Source organism: Styela clava, chromosome 4 (genome assembly GCF_964204865.1).
Source record: "Styela clava chromosome 4, kaStyClav1.hap1.2, whole genome shotgun sequence".
NCBI lineage: Eukaryota > Metazoa > Chordata > Ascidiacea > Stolidobranchia > Styelidae > Styela > Styela clava.
This window is the reverse complement of record NC_135253.1, coordinates 569,513-592,332: the sequence shown is the minus strand read 5'-3', so window position 1 is coordinate 592,332 and position 22,820 is coordinate 569,513. Positions and strand designations below refer to the sequence as shown.

The 22,820-nt window shown below is 33.3% G+C and overlaps 2 protein-coding genes across 2 annotated transcripts in view; both read right to left on the bottom strand.

The window, feature by feature from the left end:
- LOC120326144 (polycystin-1-like) overlaps positions 1-1,552 on the bottom strand; it is a 45,748-nt gene extending 44,196 nt beyond the window's left edge. The window contains exons 1-3 of the mRNA XM_039392380.2: positions 984-1,552; positions 639-778; positions 115-186 (exon numbers count right to left, since the gene is read on the bottom strand). Coding sequence (XP_039248314.2) covers positions 115-186; positions 639-778; positions 984-1,415 — 644 coding nt within the window. The 5' untranslated portion in view covers positions 1,416-1,552. The remainder of the gene's footprint in view (positions 1-114; positions 187-638; positions 779-983) is intronic.
- A 1,804-nt stretch (positions 1,553-3,356) lies between these two features.
- Positions 3,357-18,051, bottom strand: LOC120326146 (ATP-dependent RNA helicase TDRD9-like). Its single transcript, XM_039392384.2, has 28 exons — positions 17,717-18,051; positions 16,811-17,009; positions 16,403-16,576; positions 15,720-15,812; positions 15,428-15,574; positions 14,877-14,957; positions 14,638-14,739; positions 14,298-14,450; positions 13,444-13,674; positions 13,205-13,318; positions 12,696-12,872; positions 12,484-12,585; positions 11,743-11,905; positions 10,029-10,237; positions 9,608-9,736; positions 9,395-9,521; positions 8,806-8,977; positions 8,465-8,735; positions 7,769-7,975; positions 7,504-7,617; positions 7,062-7,184; positions 6,625-6,768; positions 6,293-6,432; positions 6,121-6,180; positions 5,507-5,647; positions 5,051-5,132; positions 4,475-4,647; positions 3,357-4,082 (listed from the first exon to the last, which is right to left on the bottom strand). The coding sequence occupies exons 1-28, from the start codon at positions 17,902-17,904 to the stop codon at positions 3,953-3,955; spliced, it is 4,146 nt and encodes a 1,381-aa protein (XP_039248318.2). The 5' UTR covers positions 17,905-18,051; the 3' UTR covers positions 3,357-3,952.
- Positions 18,052-22,820: the final 4,769 nt, after the last annotated feature.

Below are 22,820 nucleotides of genomic sequence, written 5' to 3'. Positions count from 1 at the left end.
GGAATAAATAATTTGATTGTTAATTTGATACATCATCATAGGATTACTTGAGAGCAAAATCAGGCTTTTTATATTCACACGAACTAAAATAGCAGAGCAATTTTTTCAACTTACAATTCTTCCAAAGAAGAAAATCCATTAAAAAAAGTTTCTGGTATTGCTTCAATATTGTTATTTGATAGGTCCCTGAAAATAAATTGGCAAAAATACAGATTTAAAAAACTAAAATTTCTGCAGTATTATATCAAAATTTATTTTTTTTTAATTTTGTATACATGGATCAAAATGATTCAAAAGTTGAAGAAATTGTTGTGTGATGAATTATGAATAATGATGTACCGGTACTCTAAATTCAAAAAGTTGACAACGATTATGATGTCAATAAGATAGACCATTCACAATATTAAAATTTTGAACTTGAATTGGAAAAAATTATAGAATATCAAAGTCAAAAAATGACAATAATTTTTCAAGCAGACTTAAATTATTATCAAACAAACGATGATTGTTCAACAAATCAATGTAAGTGATTAAATACCCAGATATCTTAAGGTAAATTTTACATTCGATGCAAGGTAAAAATTTTTAAATTACTTTAAATAAGTAGATCGTGAATGAAACGTAAAAAAAGTAATTACAGCTTTTTAACACTTGAGTCTAATCCAGAAGGAAATGAATTCAAGTTTCTTCCAGAACAATCAACATAACATTGGTTTCCTGGCTCAGAAGTGCAAGAACATTCACTTGGACACGATGAACAGGCAGCAGCAGTTACAGCCTGAATACAACATATAAAATTTAATATCTAGAATATCTTTATGAATGTATAAGGGGATTCACTTATGTCAACACAGGTGACCTTGGTGGGATGGGCTAGTACTCACATTGAGTGAAATTAGATGCGATTGAAACACAAACAATTGGATGTCGAAATGCACCGCACACAAATTGATATCTTGAATTTATGAGTAAATCATTCTCACCTGATTTAACATAAATGACGAAAACAACAGATACATAAAAACGAGGTTTAGCAGCTGTATACTGGACAATCTGTGCCAGGCAGATCGAGTCTTTGTAATCTTTTTATATTTGCACAGTGAGGATGAACGACTGGAACACATAGGTGGAGATGATAATCTTTGGAGTAGAACATGTTTGTTACATTTCCCATACTGTGACAGTGATTCCTGAAAAGTTTTTTGACGTACTCGTGTACATCCATCAAAATGGCATGAACCATTTTTCATTCGGATTGACTTCCAGCTGTTAGCGTAATAATTTTGACGCTTTTCATATTTCCATTTGTCTGATACAGCTTTAGTATCTACATCATCCGTATGCGCTGAATCATACTGTCCTGGCTCTCGTTCACTGTTTGGAATAACTGGCCAATCACTTGAATCAACAGCCATGTAAATATGATGTAGTTATTATCTTGAAGAATTGCAGGTGGTAATTCCCAGTTCAAGCTTGATCTAGCCGTACATTTTTAGCAATCTATTTAATTGACAAAATATTTATCTGCTAACAACAATTAAACCACAGAAATTTATAACTTTCAACACAATTTCATTTCATACATTTTCTTTTTTTATATATAATATAAACGGCTGAAAAAAGAAGAGAACGCTTCCTTTTTGCTTTTAACAATATTAGATCCTGTAGTTTCATATTTTCTGTTTATGTGTTATGTCGCCAGATTCATTAATTCAGCATGATGCTTCAAGATAATAAGCAAAATATTAATCAGCTTTAATATGAAAGTGTATTTTCATTTAATAACCAATATTTAATCAAAATATTTTTATTTATTCAGGTATTGGGAACACTCCTCCAAAACAGTGTGCCCACATGTATTTACATTTACTTTGATTTTTCTTTGTATTTATTCACTTATTTGTGTTTTTTAAATGGACCTAAATAAAGGCTATAAAGGCTTATCATATATATAGGATTTCTATTATCAAAGGAGTATAAATGGAAATAAAATAAGTGAATTAACAATTTCTATATGTCAATCAAACGTTCAACATATGGGTGGAATATGCGTGTATAAGTGTACAGTATAATTTGGAATAATCATGCTTCCCAGAGGAAGTGTGAAACCAAATAAAAGGTGTAGTATGCTAGGAAACACTTCTATCTCCATCTACTAAAATTCTGAGGGGTACACAATTGCACGAAATTATTCATTTTTGCAAAATAAGATATATGTCCACTCCATGTCTAATAAGATAATGATATTTAGGGCAATTCTATATATCACAGCCATGAAGTTTTAGTAAAAAAGGTGATCTTGTTGATTTTTCAAAATTGTCGAGTTTATCATGAATTCATCAAAATTTCAAATACACAATGTAATCGCAATTATACAAAGAATTTATTGAATTATAATGTGATAATGAACTAACAATATTTTTAATAAGTTATTTACCAATTTGTGTTGAGGAAATTAAATAATGATATGTCTGTATGTGCTTATTATGGAGTGGGAGCCTCTCACAGTCTCAGTAGAAGTTTAAAACTCACCACTGAACCCTGATGATTTGTCTTTTTAAGTATGCAAATGTTTTACATTTTTTGTATTGGTCCAATAAATTTACAAATAGATTAAAATTTATTGCATTGAAGATCTTGCATGCAAGTTTGATTGAAATGTTGTTCAAATCATAATTAATTGCATAATTGGCAGATGTTGTGCAAACAATGCATAACAATAAAACAAAAAGATAAGATGTTCTTAAACAATATTAACTGTACATTTTTGTTGTTGATCAGAATTAAACCTCTTTCACCAATAATACCGGTAATCTTTTTTATTCAGTATGAAGTTACCATTATCAACCAGTCCGCTGGTACCTTTACACCTACAGAAAGCTATACTCAGAATCAACGAAATTTCAGAATATAAAAATGATATATCATATTTTTACTTGGATTTCTCTCCTAGGTATGGAATATTCTGATTACCTGACTTATAAAATTCAAAATCACATAGATATGGCCAAGCTTCAACCCAGCCAGAGAAATAGTTTTACCTATTGGCTAAAATGTGATGATTTCTAATCTGCTTGAGTAAGAAAGCATATTCTGATTAGACTGCACATTTGAAGGTATAGATTCAAACAAAATTTACCTTTTCAAACATCATGAACAAATACAATCCCTCTATACAACAGACATAAGAATTGCCTGCATACCTGACTGTCCCACTCTTTGAAATATACAACAAATTTATAAATTCAAGAAAAAGTACTTTGTTTACATAGGGAAATTCCACAGCTCAATACTCCCATCTAGAGGAAAATATTTATAACTATTCCAACACCACATACCAAAACAACACACAGATGTGAAAGAATGTTTGTGAATGTATTTGAAACAACTTTATAAAAGTCCAACGAAATCCACCAATAGATATTATAGTTAGAGAAAATAAAAAACCGCCCCATATTTCAAGAAGGCTTGTGTAAACTGTAGCAAAACACAGCATACTTCAAAGAAGTATTTTTATACATGACTGTGATTTGGATACATTGAAACTAAATTAAAAGACAAACCAATAACAGTGACATAGGCAAATAGCAGGCTGTGATAAGGCAGATAATAATAACAATTGAAAGTAATAATATGTAGAAAGAAATTGACAATGGCACAATATGGATTGCACCGATGTAAAAAAGTATTGGTTTTCAAAATCATGATTGAAAGAAATTGTTCAAAAAAATAACGAAAACATTCTTCAAATTCTTCTTTTATTTATCCCGCATGTAGCAAACACAATTGCAAGCCAGAAAATACAATACATGACTATTGGTAAGAAGTCTTTATCGCCAATAATAATTTATATCATGAATGAAGAAATTCACTTTTAATCAGTGGCCAAGTCATAAGTCATGAGAGAGACTCATGACGATAGTATGCTTGACAGTATATAGACTTTTTTTTTTTACAAATCGTCAAAGGCAGATGTATCATTGAGAATCATGGCATCATGCAATCTGTACAAATCTTTTCTGTCTGCACTGTGATGCTCTATTTCATGAGGAACAATGAAATGAGGATCAACTTGGTCCCACCTGAATAAAATAAGAAATCAATTACTTGATTATAAGAGAAAGTCAATGTAATCAACCAGTCAATTTGCAACTATCTAATTCAGCTACACAGTCAGAATAAACATGGCAAAAAAAGTCTCATTTAACACTAGAAATTTTGTTGGTGTATCATTCAGTGATTGTACCCAAAAACTTTAGTAATCTTTGAGATTTTGCACAAAAGATATGTTCTCACTAATCTACATTTTAATAGAACTGGGCTAGAGATGGCTTGAGCAGTGATATTTTTTCTTTTTATCTTGCACTTGCTGCAAACAAAGCTCTACTTATAAATTCAATTGAATAAAGCCGTGCAGTTGTATTTCATGAACAGGACTAAATGGAAGAGAAACTCCAAAAACAAGATAGCTTACCTATGTGGTCGACGGAAATTGTCTGGCGTAACAGATGGTCGTTTCTTATGAAGAAGTTTCAATATTTCTGCCCTCGATTGTTTTTGCAGGATATGAACAGTACCTTGACTGTTACTTGCAATATCTTCACTCGATCCGACTGTCATATTAATCTTCATGCGAAGACTGTTGATCTACATCAAAATGCAAGTACATATCCCAGAGTTTTTTTGAAATAATATATAATCGGGCTCAAGTAATAGACGTGAAAACTTTCATTAGTCTAATCATTAGCATGTTTATAAATTCCTCGTAAATGAGAGACATACACCGTGCTATAGAAATTTCAATCTGATCAATTTGCTACAGTGACCATTCTAGAATTACCAATCGTGAAGTTATTCAATGTATAGACTATAGACAAATGTAAATAATCTTATGCCACCAATTCAGTGGTTCTCAACCTATGTTACGTTATCAAACATTTCAGTCATCATGTTATGCAAATATAATTGAAATAATCATGAAACAGATTTGCTGCAAAAATGTAGAAAGAGTGGTGAAACAATAAAATCAACCACCAAAATGTTAACCTACTGCAATAATATCTTTGATTGAAATATGAACATCGAATGTGAGTTCCATGTCATGTTCTGGTAAGATTGATATTGTTCCGATCCTGATTGTAAAAAGATTCATAATTTGAATATTACTGTCTTGACAGCAGACAGCTCAAATAAGCATCCTAGATTACTGAAACTTCTGGGTACAATCATATACAAACAGAAGTTTTCTTGTTAAATAAATGTTCTTCACTTTGGTGAAGGTAATTGAGAAATTTATGGGTTGTTTTTCTGGATCATATTCAAGAGTTTTTTTGGGGGGTCATACTCAATAAGGGATATCTCACAAAAGAAATTGGACCCGAATAGTTTTATGGTATAGTACAAAACAATTTTAAATCATTACAAAAAATTAAAAATTTGAAAAATTGATTTCAGATAAAAAAGATGGTTAACTGATATTGTATAAAATACAAACATTTAGCCGTACCTGGATTTCGTAGCTCCCAATCCACAAATAGCACCTGTCAACCTCATCCTGTGTTTATCGCATCGTAGTTCCATGACGGGAGTAAATAACATGGCAATGATGAAAGGAAGGCCATAAATTTTTGGCAAATAAGTCGTGCTCCTGCATAGTTAAAATAGAAATGCAACCAAACAATGTTTCCTTGGACAAGAAAAAAGAAACCAACAGGGCCTGCTGCTGACAATCTTTCATAACGCAAGAAAAACAAATCTGGGATAGGTGAGTAAAATACGGTGTTCATGCATGCATGCAGGCAGCAATGATTTAACTTTTTTATGTCAGACTCTGAATTGGCGTTGGAGATTTTCACATTTGAATAGTTTGGTATTTTAGAATTGACTTTCGTGATTAATTTGAATTCTATATGCAACTACCTGGAAATATCAAGATTAAATCCGGTTTTACAGCTGGGAAAAGATGGGAAATTTCACAAACATAAGTTATAGCAAAACTGAATTCTAAAATTGATCTTTTTCAAATAACAAAATTCTCTGTACTTTTTAACAGACCATAAAACAAATGAAGAGTCATCAATTCGGGTATAATAGTATAATTTGAGAACAAAAAATTCTCACCTTGCAAGCATCGTGCTTCCTGATTCATTAATACCAACACAAGCGGAAACCATCAGATCCCTAAAAACAGTTTTCAAAAAAGTTGAAAAATGCTTTTCGATATAAACTAAAATAGGATAGGAATTGAAATAACAATTGATACCAGAATAAGACATATTACTTTCACACATACCTATGATCATCATTGGGATCTTGGTTTATCACAATCGAATTAACACTGTCTCTTTCAATCCGAACATTGCGAAGTTGCCCAATATTTATCATACTGTAAAAACCTATTTCAAAAGGGTTTTTCGGTCCATGTAGAGCAACCTGAAATAGAATTCTTTGTTGAAATTCCAAGAGCATACTTTAGACATACTTAGCTATGCTAGCATCACTAAAAAGTTCATAATAACTAAAAAGCTAGTTGCAATACAATATGAAAATTTGAATTCACATTCTTTAAATCCAATATCATCACCGGTACCTACATCACTGGTTCAGTATAGCAAAATAGCTTACAGCATTTCTTCTCTTAGAATGAGGTATCAATTCCCCTCTCGCTTCCCCAGGTACAAGATGCCAATCAGCAGTTGATATTGCTCTGTATTGTTCTTCTGACTGTACTTTGTTATATTCTGCTAATTCCCACTCTCCATGACTTCTCTAAGTAAAAATTAATTCATATTGATTAATGAACAACCAAATAAACACATGGTGATAAACTGAGGCCCATTATTTTTCACAAACATTTGCAATTATGGAACTTTGCATCATTGCTAGGGTTTTCCGCAAAGGTAATGCTCAGCACCAGTGTTATTAGTGACGATATCAGTACAGATTCATATATTTGAACATTGCTCTCATAAGCCTATCATATACTGTGAATTAATCATGAGAAGCAATTCATAACCTATCAAATATATTATCATATTTATAAAGAACATGCAAGAGAATACCTCAGAAAGTCTGTTCTCTTCACATTTTTCTGCAAGTTCTTTTTCAACGAGATGACCATTTACATGCATATCATCATAAGTAAATAAATCAACTCTAGTTCTATTTGAGACGACGGAATAAACCTGAAACAAAATATTAATTTGAAAGAATACTTTTGACACAAAAAGTCGTGCATCAACTCAAAGATAGGCAAATAAAGACTTGAAGACTTAAATAAATAACTTAAGTTGAGTTTGATAGCAAAGATGTTTCATTGCTTAATTACTCAGACAATTACTTTCTTCTTCCATAGTGTACTATTCATGTCAAAAACGTTAACTAATATGTCCACTATGGACGCCCAAAAAAAATCAAATATTCAATTTCATTCAAAATTCATTCCATGCCTTACTTTAATCGACTTTTGTGAATTTGAAGGCTCACAAATTTCTGAAACAGTACCTTTACATTACATCTGTTCTCAGATTTCATCAACAAATTTTCCAAATACTTCTTTCCTTTTTGTTGAGCAACACTTGCAAGAACACGAATATTTTTCAGTTGGAATTCAATTGCCTAAAATACCAAGTACTAAATCATCTATTCAAATAGTTGAGGACCTAAACATATCAACATCGAATAGAGTAAATTGACCAAAATCCCATAAATTGGCATGATGTAGATTGATCATTCTTTCTGCAGAAAAAAGCAACAAAAGCAAACTAACCTGAAAAGGAATTTCAGCCAAATTGTGAGAAATTCTCTTCAATCTGCTGATATCAATATTTGAACCAGAATTACCATAATCAACGAAGAACACTCGAACTTTTGTACCTACACGATGTTGAACAAGGCTTCTGTAATGCCAGGTGCCAGTTCCATCACTATATGGTGCCAGCACAAGCATTCCTGGTTCTATAGCTGTACTGAATCGCTGAAAAATAATAAATCCTAATAAAGATAAACAATAAAAAAAAATTCAATTCAGGTTTGTTAGTGTACAATTATTAAAGTTATCAAATAGTTATATCTACGGTAATCTAGTGTGATAGTAGCATATACCAAGTTGACATAAGCAGTATTTAAAAGTCAAAGTTGTGTGTCTGTATTTAAGCAATTTGATGTTTTCTAATATTCAATTTTCAATAGTCAAGTGATGTGTCACCAAACATGATCATGATATATGACAAACTTATGTAAAAGCCAACTCAATTGCAGATATTTGATAATTGAACAAATATTTTGGAAAAAAATTAAACAAAAAAATTTAAATACATTTGTTTATTTAATTTAAAAAAATGTGAGAAAAGAATATGAAGACACTATCAAGACTGCAAAATAAGATGGTTGCTGGAATGGCATAGAATAACAAAAACATTGGGTAATTATGTCTTCTTTCAACATAAAATCAAAGCAAACTAACCTCAGCTGTTTTTGCAGATTCTTGAAGTTCTTTGAAGAGCTTTTGTTGGAGTGAGAAATGAGGGTCGCTTGCTTTACATCCCCAAAAATGATTTATAGCTACAACATACGTGACTTGAATGGTTATCCAAGTACTTCCACCAGGTTTTGGAGTTTCATATTTAAAGTCAGGCATGTTGATAGGGTCGTAGAGAAAAGGTGTTTTGAGTAATTTCCATGATTTTGAAGTATCTGAATGACTTTGGACTACATGTATCTTACGCCTTGCATCTCTATAAAAACATATAGTTTATTTGTCAATAAAATGTAATTTCTTAGAACTCTATTCATAATTCTTACTACCTCATCTTGCAGGCGACATATACAGAAGGCAGAACATTTCCAGTATGTATGTCATCATCTTCTTCATTGCAGAATTCTATAAACGCTTTTGATCCATCAAAATAAATTGCTTTTTGTTTACCACAGTCTTTTAAAGCGAACTGAAGCGATTCAGAATACAATGGTCCCTTGTCTGAGAAAAAAAAAAAAAAAGCATGTTCATATCAAAAGTATGAGAAGCATGTTTTGAATATGATTCGTAGAAAATTTTGTACAACATATAATATTAATACAAAAAGGTTCTTTGTGAAGTATGCCAAAAATTTGGCATCAAAATGGTATGTATATAAAAAAAAAAAAAAGAGGAAATACTGTCTTCGAAAATAAAATATTCCATTGCGTAGGTACTACTACCACACTACACAAATTTAACATCTAAATTGAGCCAAATAAGAAAATATCTATACACAACCAGATTCAAGCGTTTCATACAGTACACTGATCTAAACTGACATAGATATTCATCTTTCCCAATTGGGTATGGGAGGCATACAATTTATTATATGATTATATGACTTTTCTATATAATATAATTTCTTTATCAACAAACTTGCGGGAAGTCCAGTCATCATGACAGTTCTGTGCGGATCAAGTTCACAAATATCTTTCAGAGCTGGTTTCTCATCAGTACTTGTACTATAAAAATAGTTGGGATAGAATGCTCCAGCCATCGCAACCTTCATTATGATAAAAAAATAAATTAGCAGTGAAATGAAAATGTGGTTCTTGTGGAAGATATAGTAATATGGTGTAGCATGATTACTTTCAGAATAAGTTCACAATCTTCATAACTGTCCCTCCAGTAATTTCTATCATATGATAAAATGTTGAAAGCACGTAAACGATCAGTCAATTCCTTGACAAGCATGTTGACCTCGTGAATACGCCGAACCTTGAAAATAAGAAATATAATTTCAAATATCTGACAGAGCAGGTTACTTTCTGTCCCAAAGTAGGAAGACACGCAACAATTTTTAACGAGTAACATGATGCAATACACAATCCTTCAGACATGCATGCATACAATGATGCAAAATTAAATGAAAGAGTTCCATAAATATACCGGTACATATATATACAGTAGGAACAGTAAAAGTCATCTCTACAGAAAATGCAGAGAACATTGGTCACTTATTGAATAAAAAAAATTTGTAAAGAAAATGAAACAAGCTACATGGAATTACTTGTATAAAGTTCTTCTTGCACCAAATATATTCATCTCTTCTTCTACGAAACATCTGAGTATTGACAGCATGATCCCAAGCTCTGTATGCTTTCAAATAAGCAATGCAATCACTGAATGATCCACTTGCCCAACGTAAACGATGACGATAAGCATCAAGATTCTCACGATATGGTGTTGCAAGAAACGAACCACGAGATAATGAAGCAGCTGCAAAAATATACCATTCATAAAATTTAATACGAAAATAATGAGAATTCAACACAAGATGAAAAGATGAGACCGCCAACTTATCGACTTAAAATTAAAAATTAATTAATTGATAACTCGCTAATTATTCGACATAATTCACCAAAAATCAATAGGCTTCTGGTCCGAGATATGATGAAAGCACATGCAAAATTGCAAAATTTGGAGCAGATTCAACCTCGCTTTCATGAGATATCACCTAACATACGGAAGTGTCTAACACAGGGTCGGCCAACCTTTTTGGCCGACGGGCCACATTTAGTTCACTAATAATTGCGCGGGCCACTTAACATGGTAATTATTTTCTAATTTTGCTACACTGACTAAAATGTAATGGAAAAACAAACAAAATCATCGCATCAAACTTTCTCAATGATAAGAACAATAAAAAACGAAGATACTGTGTAGAGTCAACAACGGTATTTCTACGCGTAGATATTTTGGTGTGAAGTTCGGCACAGTTTTTCGCTGACAAGTTTTCAATATTCGCTGAAATGGACGATGTAGCAATGCGACGCCAATTTTTCATATGACTGTCAGAAATTAGTGATCTCACAGGGGATTTGATATGGTTCATCTGTGAAAAAACTTGCTTGTACAAGTAAGTGCTGACGAATAATGAGGCCATTAAAACTGTCATTCTGTGAATCCTCTGAAATTCTTTCTTTAGAGACTTATTTTCTGTAAAATTGAGTAATGGCAAGTCTTTAAATCATTCAAGCGCCAAAGCAATCCAAAGTTGTCAACTCATCAATATTGTGCTTCATTGCCAAAACATCAAGAATTTTATGCATGTACATACCACGCCTAAACACACAGCATTGGCAATTATCATTTATGCCCCCAGCAGGTCCAAGTAATATTTGGTCGGTGCTACATTTGAACGAGAGACCACGTGATAAAATAAAAGAAGATTGTCTCACAGATGAGATAATGTTAAATAGAGTAGTAGAAGACCCAAGTGTGTAAGCGACCATTTAAGTATCGATATCTTCCAGTTGGTTTCGAATTTCGATTCAAAATTGCACTCATTGCTCGTTTGAAAGGGCTAGCAGAGCGCATTTCAGGAAAATGAACAAATTTTTTGTATCAAATCTTTATATTAACTACATCACTTGAAAAATAGCAGTTTTACTCAAAATTTTTTTTTTCATTTATTTCCGAAAATACAGCAAGGGCCACTCGAAACTCCTCGGCGGGCCACATGTGGCCCACGGGCCACGGGTTGGACGACCCTGGTCTAACAGACAGACAAACAAACAGACAAATACCTATCAACATACTTACCAACCAAGACCAATAAGTAATAATCTATAGATTATGGGTGGTACAGAAGTTATTTACTGATCAAAAATTCAATGAAATCGTATTATTTAATTTGTTATTAAGCATAACAAATTGTCCTTGTAGTAAGTTTCATTTACAAAAACAAAAAAGAAAGATGAATTCACACAAATTGAGCTCACCAATAATAACACAATCTTGCAAACAACCAAATACAAGACCAAGAAGTAACAATTTCCCCAATCTCATATCAAGCGGTAAAGCAGCCAACACTCTGCCAACAAAAGTTAGATCTCCATCATGTCTTTGTCTGCAAGCGTTTCCAACAGTTGACAATGCACCAACCTGAAGATTGTGAAATAAAAAATGAATTTGAAAAAATTACTCGGCACATACCTTATCAATTGATTGGGCAAAGATTTTCAATAAATTTGTTTCAGGGTGTTGAGATACTTTTTAATATTTCTATGTCATAAAAACAATACTTATATATGACTTCTTTGTAATGTACCATAACTTTATTACACTGCGATTTTCACATCTTTCCCAGGCGCTCCAGAAGTATGTGTACCAATATGGAAGTGACTAATTTTGTTCACCTATTTTACATTAAGTTGTGTTAAAGGACAGAAGCCTATGGGCAGGGGGTATATTCACTTGGCTAACACAAACAGTCCCCGAACTCCTAATAGAACTAAAATTAAAAAATTGGGAATAAAATTATCGCCTAACCCTAACCTTGTACACATACTACGAGAGTACCCTTTTTCCTCAGAAAGCTCATTACAAGAAGCTATAAGCTTTCTGATTTGGCCCTGGCTAAGTAATCCGTTACACACTGGGTGAGGTCATTGGCACAGAATTTGGGTCAAATATCCAAAACCGGCAAGTCCAACTCTCTAGTATAAATGCATTCACAGTACCTCTTTCAACAGCAGGATTGTCCTCTCAATGTTCTCAAGTCTAGGTGGCGACATTGCTAGAGATAGAATTGCTTTTGGTTCTCCAAGATCGAGAAGCTTCACCTGATGAAATAACATATGAAAATAAACTATTTTTCAAATCAACTCAATATGATGCTGCTGATAAATTTTAATGACAAATATAACCTAGCTGCAACCTAGAACGTTCATACTTGTAAAATAACATGTTCAAGCGGGCATCTTTGCATTTCTGGTATTCCATATTCGCTCATGTGGTTATTCCAGAAGTCTTCACTAACGAGTCTATAAACTTGTCCATTCGAGATACGACCAGCGCGACCTTTCCTTTGAATAGCATTGGTCTTGGAAGCCCATTGCAGCCGCAGACTCTGTAAACATAAAAACATAGCATGATCCAAATGAAAGATTGAAGAGCAATGGATTGATGACATTGAAGCAAATGGATGATACGATGAACAATCAGCTATTTCTCTGTTGAAGATAAGCACAAATATTGATCGATTAAAAACATGATTAATAGTTGTGGAATGATGCTCCAATCTACTATCGAATATGGTTATTCCAAAACTTATACCTGAGACAAAATAAGCTATTTAATGAGAACTTTATGTTAAGCAAATCCATTTAGATTTTAGATGTTGCAATGTTCAACACCATGTAGACTATGTTAAGAATTATCACTTATCTATTTCCTACTAACCTGATAATTTGTATCCAAATCACAAATTAAACTTTTAGTGAGGCAGAAATCAATAACATATTTGATGTCTGGAACAGTGATGGAGCTTTCAGCAATGTTGGTTGAGAGAATAACCTGAAAATGAATTACATATAGTTGCCTACATAACCTTAGTCTAATAAATGAATCCTTGACGCTAGAACTCCAATCACAATTAATTAAAATCAATACTTACTCACACTAACTAACAAGCAGCTTACCTTTCTCATTCCAGGTTTAGGTGGTGCAAATACTTGAGATTGCTCTTCGAGTGTGATACTTGAATGTAGTGGAACAATCGTTAATTTGTTTTCAACTCTAGTATATTCCAACAATTGCTCGAGTTCGCGAATGTGAAAAATACCAGGTAAGAATACCAAGACAGTTCCGCGATAAACCACAGGTGGAGGAGTAGATGAGGCATTTGCGAACTGCAGTAAAGTCCTAATTTCCTACAAAAAAAGGTAACAGTCGGGGATAATAGTAGTAATGCATTCATTCACAAACCTATCAAGAACATGAAATAATAATATGATAGCTTCAATTAGAATAGTGAAAACTGAAAAAGCTGTTTTGAAAGAATGAAGAAAACAAACTATTTAATACTAAAATACTTTGGTGGTGAATAATGCTTCGAGTTCAAACTATGATTAAATACAAATTTAGGCATTCTTCTTTATAGATTGACATTTTTCGCCTTTGTACCGATAAGAAATGGACACATTTCTCCCCTTTTTCCAAAATTTTCCTTTAAAAACTAATTGAGTTATAATTAATGAAGCATGGAGAGTACAGCATAAAAAGCACTTATTTTTCATTGTTAGGTTTTCGAATAAACTTGCTTTAAAAATCAAAGTACTCGCCCTTGTGTTCTGAGACCACTAGTAAAGACCAAGTTTTTCTCAGTCATGTACAACTGAAAAACGAAGAAAGCACAGTTCATGTATTACTCATGAACATCAATTTTCGGTAAAATAGACCTAGTTAGATTATTCAAAATTGGAATTGAAAATGAGCTGTCAATTTTGACACCAGTCCCCTTATTAGATTATAATTGATTAAAATATTTGATTACCTTGGCTTCTAATGCATCAAAATGTTTGATTAATTTTGCTGTAAGGGTGAATGCTTCATCAGAAATATCAGGATCTGTTGCATCTAGTGGAGGAAGTGGTCCCAGTGTCTCAAGTTCTTCAAGAAAATGTTCAGTAACCTCATAAGTACGACCCTATAATAGGAAAAAATAAGTTGGTCAAGAGAGATTATATTTCCAACGGGAATATCAATACGCATACAGCTACAATTGCACAGCTGTATTACAGAAAGATGATACATGACTTACAACCTGTATCTTTTTGAATATAACCAGACTAAAAATGGTTCAGTCTTATTAAATGATTTCATAAAACACATACCTCGATAGTAATGACCGGCGCCATCTCAGGCTTGTCAAAAACAGGCTGAAGAAAATATTTAGCAAACTGTTCTGTATCAAATGTTGCAGACATGAGAACAACCTGGAATTTTAATGATATACGATATGTTATATTACTTCATATCGCACATGAAATATAAAAAACTTGCTGTCTGTCTTGCTGCTGTGAATTAATTATCATTTTTTCATAATGAAATGCATTGAATAAAAGGTACAAACCTTAACAGATTGTGAGTTGAGATGCAACAACCTCCTCACAACAAGCAATGCAAAATCTGTCTCTTGGTCACGTTCATGAACCTTAAATTGTAAGAAATTAGAGAGTTTAAAGTTAATAGGATCAGTTGAGTTGATGTGAAAAAACTTTCAAAATACAAATCTTGATACATGTTTTCAAATATTTTCTATGAAATCAAATAATGAAGTTAGGGCGGAATAAAATATAACATCCAGACAACATTTAGAATAGATTTATAACATAATCAAAAGACATTGATCCAAATAAGTGTCCCCAAACATCATTCAAAACTTTCTCAAATATCAAAATCAAAGCATCTCTCAATGCCAGTATTAACCAAGGTAGAATGAAGTTAGGGCGGAATAAAATATAACATCCAGACAACATTTAGAATAGATTTATAACATAATCAAAAGACATTGATCCAAATAAGTGTCCCCAAACATCATTCAAAACTTTCTCAAATATCAAAATCAAAGCATCTCTCAATGCCAGTATTAACCAAGGTAGCCTATTACGACTGTCCACTCACCTCATCTAAAATGATGTGTGTATAATTCTTCATATGTTTTTGTTTAACAATATGTCGCAGTAACACACCAACTGTCATGTATGTAATTCTGGTATCTTCAGAAGTTACTTTGTCTAATCCAACTTGATAACCAACCAACTGACCAACCTGAAACAGAAATTCATTCGCATTTTGCTACAGTGATTGAGAATATCTGGCATAGAATTTAGCTATAGAATTATCTATAAATGGCAGCATGAGAGAAAGTTAAAATTAAATGTAAATACGGGTAAAAAATAAATTGATATCTTGCCTGCCAATTTCTTTCATGACAAACCCTTCTCGCAATGCTCATGGCAGCAATTTTTCTTGGTTGAGTCACAACTATATTGCAGTACATGTGTTTCTGAAAACAATCATCGTGATCATCACCTTTTAGATTATGACAATTGATAGAGAAATGAAAAGTATTTTTCATATATTATATATCGCATAATAGATGAAAACTGACAAGATGGTCTACCTTATGGCGAATAATGGTAACATGTCGGGTATACGAATAGCTAGTCAGTATGCATGGCAGATGTTTAGACTTGGTTGGTGAAGAACCCACGACCATTGATTAAGCGAACTTATCTAACATGGAAAGGAGCACAGTAACTCCATGCGCACATAATCATTCCAAACAGAGTACGGTACTTCCCCTCTATCAGAAAAACAATTGAAACAGTAGCCTATAGCCAACCTAACACTTGGCCCAACAGTCAGTCACTCATGATGACTTCTTGTTTCCACACAACATATAAGCATATTTACATTTTATATATGACTTGTTGAGTATTTAACAGTTTGATTGACAATATGAAATAACAGGTATAAGTACCGGTAGTTTTTTTTTTCAATTAGTACCGATCTAATAGTTTAAAAGGTTTGCAAACAACTCGTGGTGTTTGTTTATATTACTTTCTTCTCAATATTCAGAATTGATATGACAACCTGCTGATGCTGATCCAAAATAAACTGAGGAACTTGAGTAGTTTTTCCACTTCCAGTTTCTCCCTGTATAATCGTCACTCTGTTGTTTTGTATTGTGTCAAGAATATCTTGCTTATGTTGCAAAACAGGCAGAGATTCATCATATCGGTGTTTGAAATTGTAGTGATTGTAAACCTTAAACGAACATCAGTTTAATTATACACCAATTTTGTTTAACACCTTATGTGGGTTACCCATAGTCGGTTGGCTGAGTCATATTTTTAATAATACAAAATTTACACAATTACTAGTTTATCAAATTAAATAATAATTACAACATTTTATTTGCGTATATACCAACAATCGATATTTAGTCTCACAGTGATTAAATGAACACTGCTGTAATATATACTGTAATAATTCAATAACCTCCAGGTATGAAACATCCGCAGAATGTTGATCTGCCGTATTGATGGAAAGACACGCAAGATCAGGAAGGGTATCAAGTTCCAGCTGTTGCATATCTCCCCCAGTAAGTGTTGAATAAGATTGGCAAGTATCAGTCCCATCATATAATGATGATGTTACAGAATCTGGACCACTGCTCACCATAGGCTGATTTCTGTTCCTAGAATGTAATTTTTCCTCAAATGGTCAGTCATAAATAACATTACAATCAATCACATTACAGTTAATTATAGCAGTTGTGATGCCAATTATACGACTGCATATGTCACAAAATATTTTTGGGGATTTTAATTATTTGGTAAGCAACACATTGTAATAAATATATTATCCCCCAATTAGATCTACAATATTTTGAGTCCATGAGAATCTCCTAAAGATGAAATACCAAAGTAACATGATATGGTGAATTATTTTTATAATTACTGTATATCAATTGAATTTCCCCGACTTTTACTTCTACATTCTCTTCCAAATCATATATGATGATTCATATCAATCTTGTTGGTTAAGTATTGAATGAATAAGTTTCCTTTTGTGCTTATTGCTTTCATTTATTTCAATTTTTATTAACTCGTTTTTAATCTTGGTGTCGCAGACTTATGATGACCATCTCTGGTCCTTCGCGACCCCGAGTCAATTGCAATGAAATCCGTTACTGTAACGCATTATTACTTTTTCCTATTTTGAATTTGTGTTGTGATTTCTTGCACGACAAAATAAACTTATTGTCTATTACAGCCATGGATAGACAGCTATGAATCAGATGAAATCTATTCTGCCTTTGGCAAATCTTACCGTCATCTTTGGACATATAACCAATAATGTACAGGAATGAGAAAACTAAAATTCAATAATAAATATAATCACCTGTTGAAACGAGATAAGTATGTATACTCTTCTTTGATTCTCATTGGTTGTTTGGTATCAGGGTCGAATGGCCTTCCTTGAAATTCCAAGCCGGGAACAGTTTGACTCTTTGGGACGGGTTTACCAATAGAAAAATAGGCATCTATCTGATCCAAAGTAATCCCACAACTTAGATTACTGCGAGCCATTGACAAGTCTTAGATAAATCACTTTAATACAGTAATAGCAGACTAGAACAGGAACAAGTACCACAGTTGAGTCATTGAGTACATGCTGATAATATTATGCTACATAATACAAGGTGTCATTAAAAACCATTTTGCAGTTTTGAAAACAAACATTAGGGATGGTTGAGAATTTAAAGGGCATTGCTGGCAAGTGCAGTTTCAATATTCTGTTGCGTCTGCAGTTGCAGCAAAACCATGGCGGTATTTCCATACCATGGCCGCAACGGCCAAACCTATGACGACTGACTTTTTAGCTGCCACAAACCAATGACGAGCTGCCGTTACCGCGGCAGCAAATAATCGGGATTATTGCCATAGTTAACTTAATATGTTATTACGACAAGAAAACGAGAGAAATAGCTGGCTTGATTTCGGGCCATCGTCTGCACGTTTTGGTCGAATATCCGTTAATATTGACGGGCCATATTCCGTGTGTTGTTATAGTGACTCAATTTTTGGATGACTTAGTCAGGTGGGGGTTAGAAACGACAAATGCGAAAATGGTTATGCCACGCCAACTACATGACGGTGTTTAGTGAACTCGCCCCCATTAGTATGGGGTTCTTTCAACTACCGGTACGTACCGTAACGGCCCTAAATTATCGGAACGGGGGCGAATTTTCACCTACACCTACCGGAAAGCTGGGACGAACCTATAGATGGATAGATAGATTTTATTTCGATTTATTCGCAAAAAATAAAACTTAAAAACGAGAATATCGATCGAAAGTTAGGGGATCCCCCAAAACAGAAACTGCGGTTGGGATTATTCGACTCCGTAGCGACACTGTGTGTCCCATCACTAATTAATCAATAACTCGCTTATTATACGACATGATTCATCCAAAATCGATAGGCTCCTGGTCCGAGATATGATGAATACACCTGCAAAATCTGGAGCAGATTCAATCTAGCTTTCGTGAGATATCGCGTGTATCTAACAGACAAACAAATACCTATCAACATCCTTACCGATCAAGATCGATCGGTTATACGTAGAATTTTCAGTTATTGAACTAGTATTCACTCAAATCTTGGAGTGTTGCCATTTTCGGAAAATTAAAATAAAACATAAAGAAAACAATATGTAGAAATCCTGATGCATTCTAACAAAATGACACAGAACTAGCTTTGTCACGCGACTATTACCAGAGTCAGATCTTTAGAAAATTGTGCTACGTTGGCCACATCAGGTCGCTTTACTTCAATTTCATCACAAATATGTATAACCAAAAAATAACAGGGTCAAGCAAGATGCCAGTTTCTGCTGTGATTGAAGTCGAGGTGTGCATTGATTTTGATATCCCATGTAGGAAGCACCAATTTCATATGCACCAAGCACTGCAGTAGGCTACTGCGCACGCGCAAAATACGATATACACATATAGTACTTGAGCCCCGCCAGTGCCGATAGAGAATATTATTACTTAACAAAAGAAAATTTCGCCGCTGCCGATGTTAAGAAATGAATTTGCCGAATATCGCGTGCCTTGACTGACGTACGATCGTACAATAACTTTTGCACTATGCGAAATTAATTGTCTCACTCCGAGAGTAGTGTGATGAGTTTTATTCGCAAAGTTAGCAGTGGGATGTTTGAGCAGTCATGTAATATTTATGGTTTAGGAATATTTATTTTTCGCTTTTTTTACCTGCATATTCAGTACTCATTTGTTTTTGCGTATGACCTTTTTACCCATCAGTCGATCGCGAGCTCTTTGACAATTTCAGCCGATCGCTGTCGCAAGTTGGTTGGTCACCTCTGCTATACGGAAACATTCTTTTGTGCAATCTGCTATTTTGAAGCTAAGTTCTTACAGTTAAATAGGATTGAATAAAATGTTTTGGGCTGTGGTACATTATAAATCAGAAAAATGGCTAGGTTAAGCTATATTCTTTCTTCGGCAAAAACACTCACTAACACTCGCTGAAAAATCTAAATTAGTGATCGCCCTATACTCGATCCATGTACGATACGTGCCTGTGTTTCGCTGAGTGAAAGTGGCTGATTATATGACACTCGTCCAAGAAATTTTATCGGTATATATAACTTATTGATAATAAAAGCAATATCAAAAAACAAAAAAGTTATTTTAGAAATTGAAAATGCTTGTATATAAGCAATAACAGAACATAAAACTATTAAGAGTACTGACAAAACTCAAATTTAACGGAATACTATCACTCACAAAAATATAAACATTGATCCAAAGTAAAATTACAAGTACTTGTATGAAATGCAAAAAGGTTTTATTAACAGTAAAGCTAGATAAAAACAATTAACTTTTTTCATAAAAGGATATATTTGATTCTGTTAGTGTAGTTGTCAAATGGGGAATTTTGTTGTATCATTGGAAAAAATTTCAGGGATTCAAATACCTATATACCGTGTTTCCACGAAAATAAGAAAGGTTTCTCATTTAAATTTTCTTTCGAAAAATTACACTAGGGCTTATTTTGGGAGTATGTCTTTTATTTTTATTTATCAAAAACAATATTACAAATTTGAGGATTACGAGATTTTAAATATATATATATGTATATGCAAAGAATGAAATCCGATATTCCTTTACATCCATTAAAAAACGGGTTTATAATATTAAAAAAAACTGTTGGGTTACTTTTAGGCTTGGTCTCATTTTTGGGGAAACACGGTAGTTATATATAAAAATCGGAAGAAAAGTAGACAATTTCCATTACATTATATTTTTAAAATGTATAAAATTGAAAACGTTTGAAACAATATGAACAAGCAAAGTTTAGTCAAAGATAAGTAGGTGGATATAACTATAACATACGCTATAATTTAACAATCGATGAATCGAACATTTTAAATAGAAATCTGGTATAGTATTTCGAATATATCAGTCTGATTTCCATTCAGTACAAAAATACTTCTGTGTATTGAACAAAACTTTTTTTTTATTTTAAAACGTTGCGGGGGTGTTTTTCTCAAATCTCACATTTTGCATAAGTAGCTGGGGCTCTGTACAAAAGATCCGACAATTGAATCTCTACATAATATGTACAATTAATCACGATTCAACCGAAATCAAGTAGAATTTTGAGATAACAAAATAATATCATAGTCAAGAACATAATAAAATGGATGATGTTCTTTTATAGCGTCAAACATTAAAAATTCATCAACAAAATGTAATTGGTCCCAAAATGTTTCGCGATTTGTGTTACGAGCCAATGCTGATCACAGTAATAATTACAATCTAAGGTTTGGTGCGAGTTTACTACGCGCACAATTATTGAATAGTCGAATATCCTGATGGCGGCGAGGTGATACAAATTCGAAATAATGACAACGATTAGTTGCGGCAAAAAACCTCCCACGTTTTAAATTCTTTGTGGTTTAATTATTTAATGAACTGTAACCAATTAATTGTTTATTTGTCATAGAGAAGTGTATTTAATAAAAGTGATACATCGATTAAATATGCTAATTGTGTGACTGGAGTTGCGAAGGGCCTAGACAGGTCTTCAAGCAGCGATATCTACAACGATGATACCAGGTTAGTATAAAAAAGGTTACTGAATGAGGCACACTTACTGAATACCAGCAGTTGCGACAGTAAACATATTTGAGCCTATAAGGCAGATCAACTAAGAATATGCCGCTATCTTGGAGAAAGTCCCCGAAAATCAAAAATGGGACGAACATAGAACAAAAATATAGTAAAGGTAAAGTTGACAAACTGTAAAACTATAAACAGGGAAATCAAACAATTAACACAAAATATTTATAACAACTAAAATTTTGAAGGAGATATACCAAATTTAAAGAGAGAACTTAGCGGGCTTTAATAAGGAAACAAAGCAGACCGCTGTATATGGCAAACAATAATGATATGCTTTTATATGTACGTACTGTCCGCAGAAAAAATAAAATACGAAGGGGAAAAACGTATAAGAGTTTATTTATGTGCTTTATTATTTATTTTGAAATACTTAAACACACGGTAAACTTGAATGCAAAAAATACATATGACCTATTAGCTAGCATCTGCATCGCTCAGTGATGAATAACCTGCTGAACTACCAGCGCTGTGAACTGATGAAGACATAGAACCAGACCAAGCATCAACCTCGATGATATCATGATTTGAAGAAATGTTGGAGCCTGAACTTGCTCCACTGTCAACGGTTTTTCGAGATTGAAAATTTGCATCTAAACTTGGTAAACTATTGTTTGATGACATATTGTCAGAGTGCAGGGATGGAGTTACAAAACTCGAGATCGTTTCGCTTGATCTTGGAGATGCCTGTTGACTGTTCAATGGCAAACTACACAAATTGGCATTTAGTGATTGAGACAAAATTGGACCGGGTATTGATGTGTTTATTAGGCCTACAGACCGAAGTTCGGGGAAACTTTCGGATTTCGAAATGGAACCACTTATCAGCGGGAAATAATCGCTTGTTGTCATTTTGGATGTAGGATTTCTTGTTGGTATGACACATTTGGGCCGGAATGTATTTTATGATCATTGGTGAGGCCCTCGGTAGCAACATTGGGATTTGGAGTTTTGAGCAGTGACATTTTCATTAGATTTGTTTTTACAAAATTAATAAATGTGATTGCAATCACAATCAGAATCACTATGATCGGACATACCAAATTACCATACCAAACAAGTGAAGATAATGTTCGAAATAATACGCGATCATAATAAGCGTAATAGAATATATCACTAGTTGAGAGAAACATCAAAATTAGTCCAATTCCAATATTCCCACATACCAAGAATATGAACGTATAGAAATATATTAATAAAATTCGGCGAGAGAACTTCCATTCGACGTTATTTCTTATCAATTTTGAGATTCTAATACTAACTGTCCATGTAAGAGCAAAAGTTGCTATT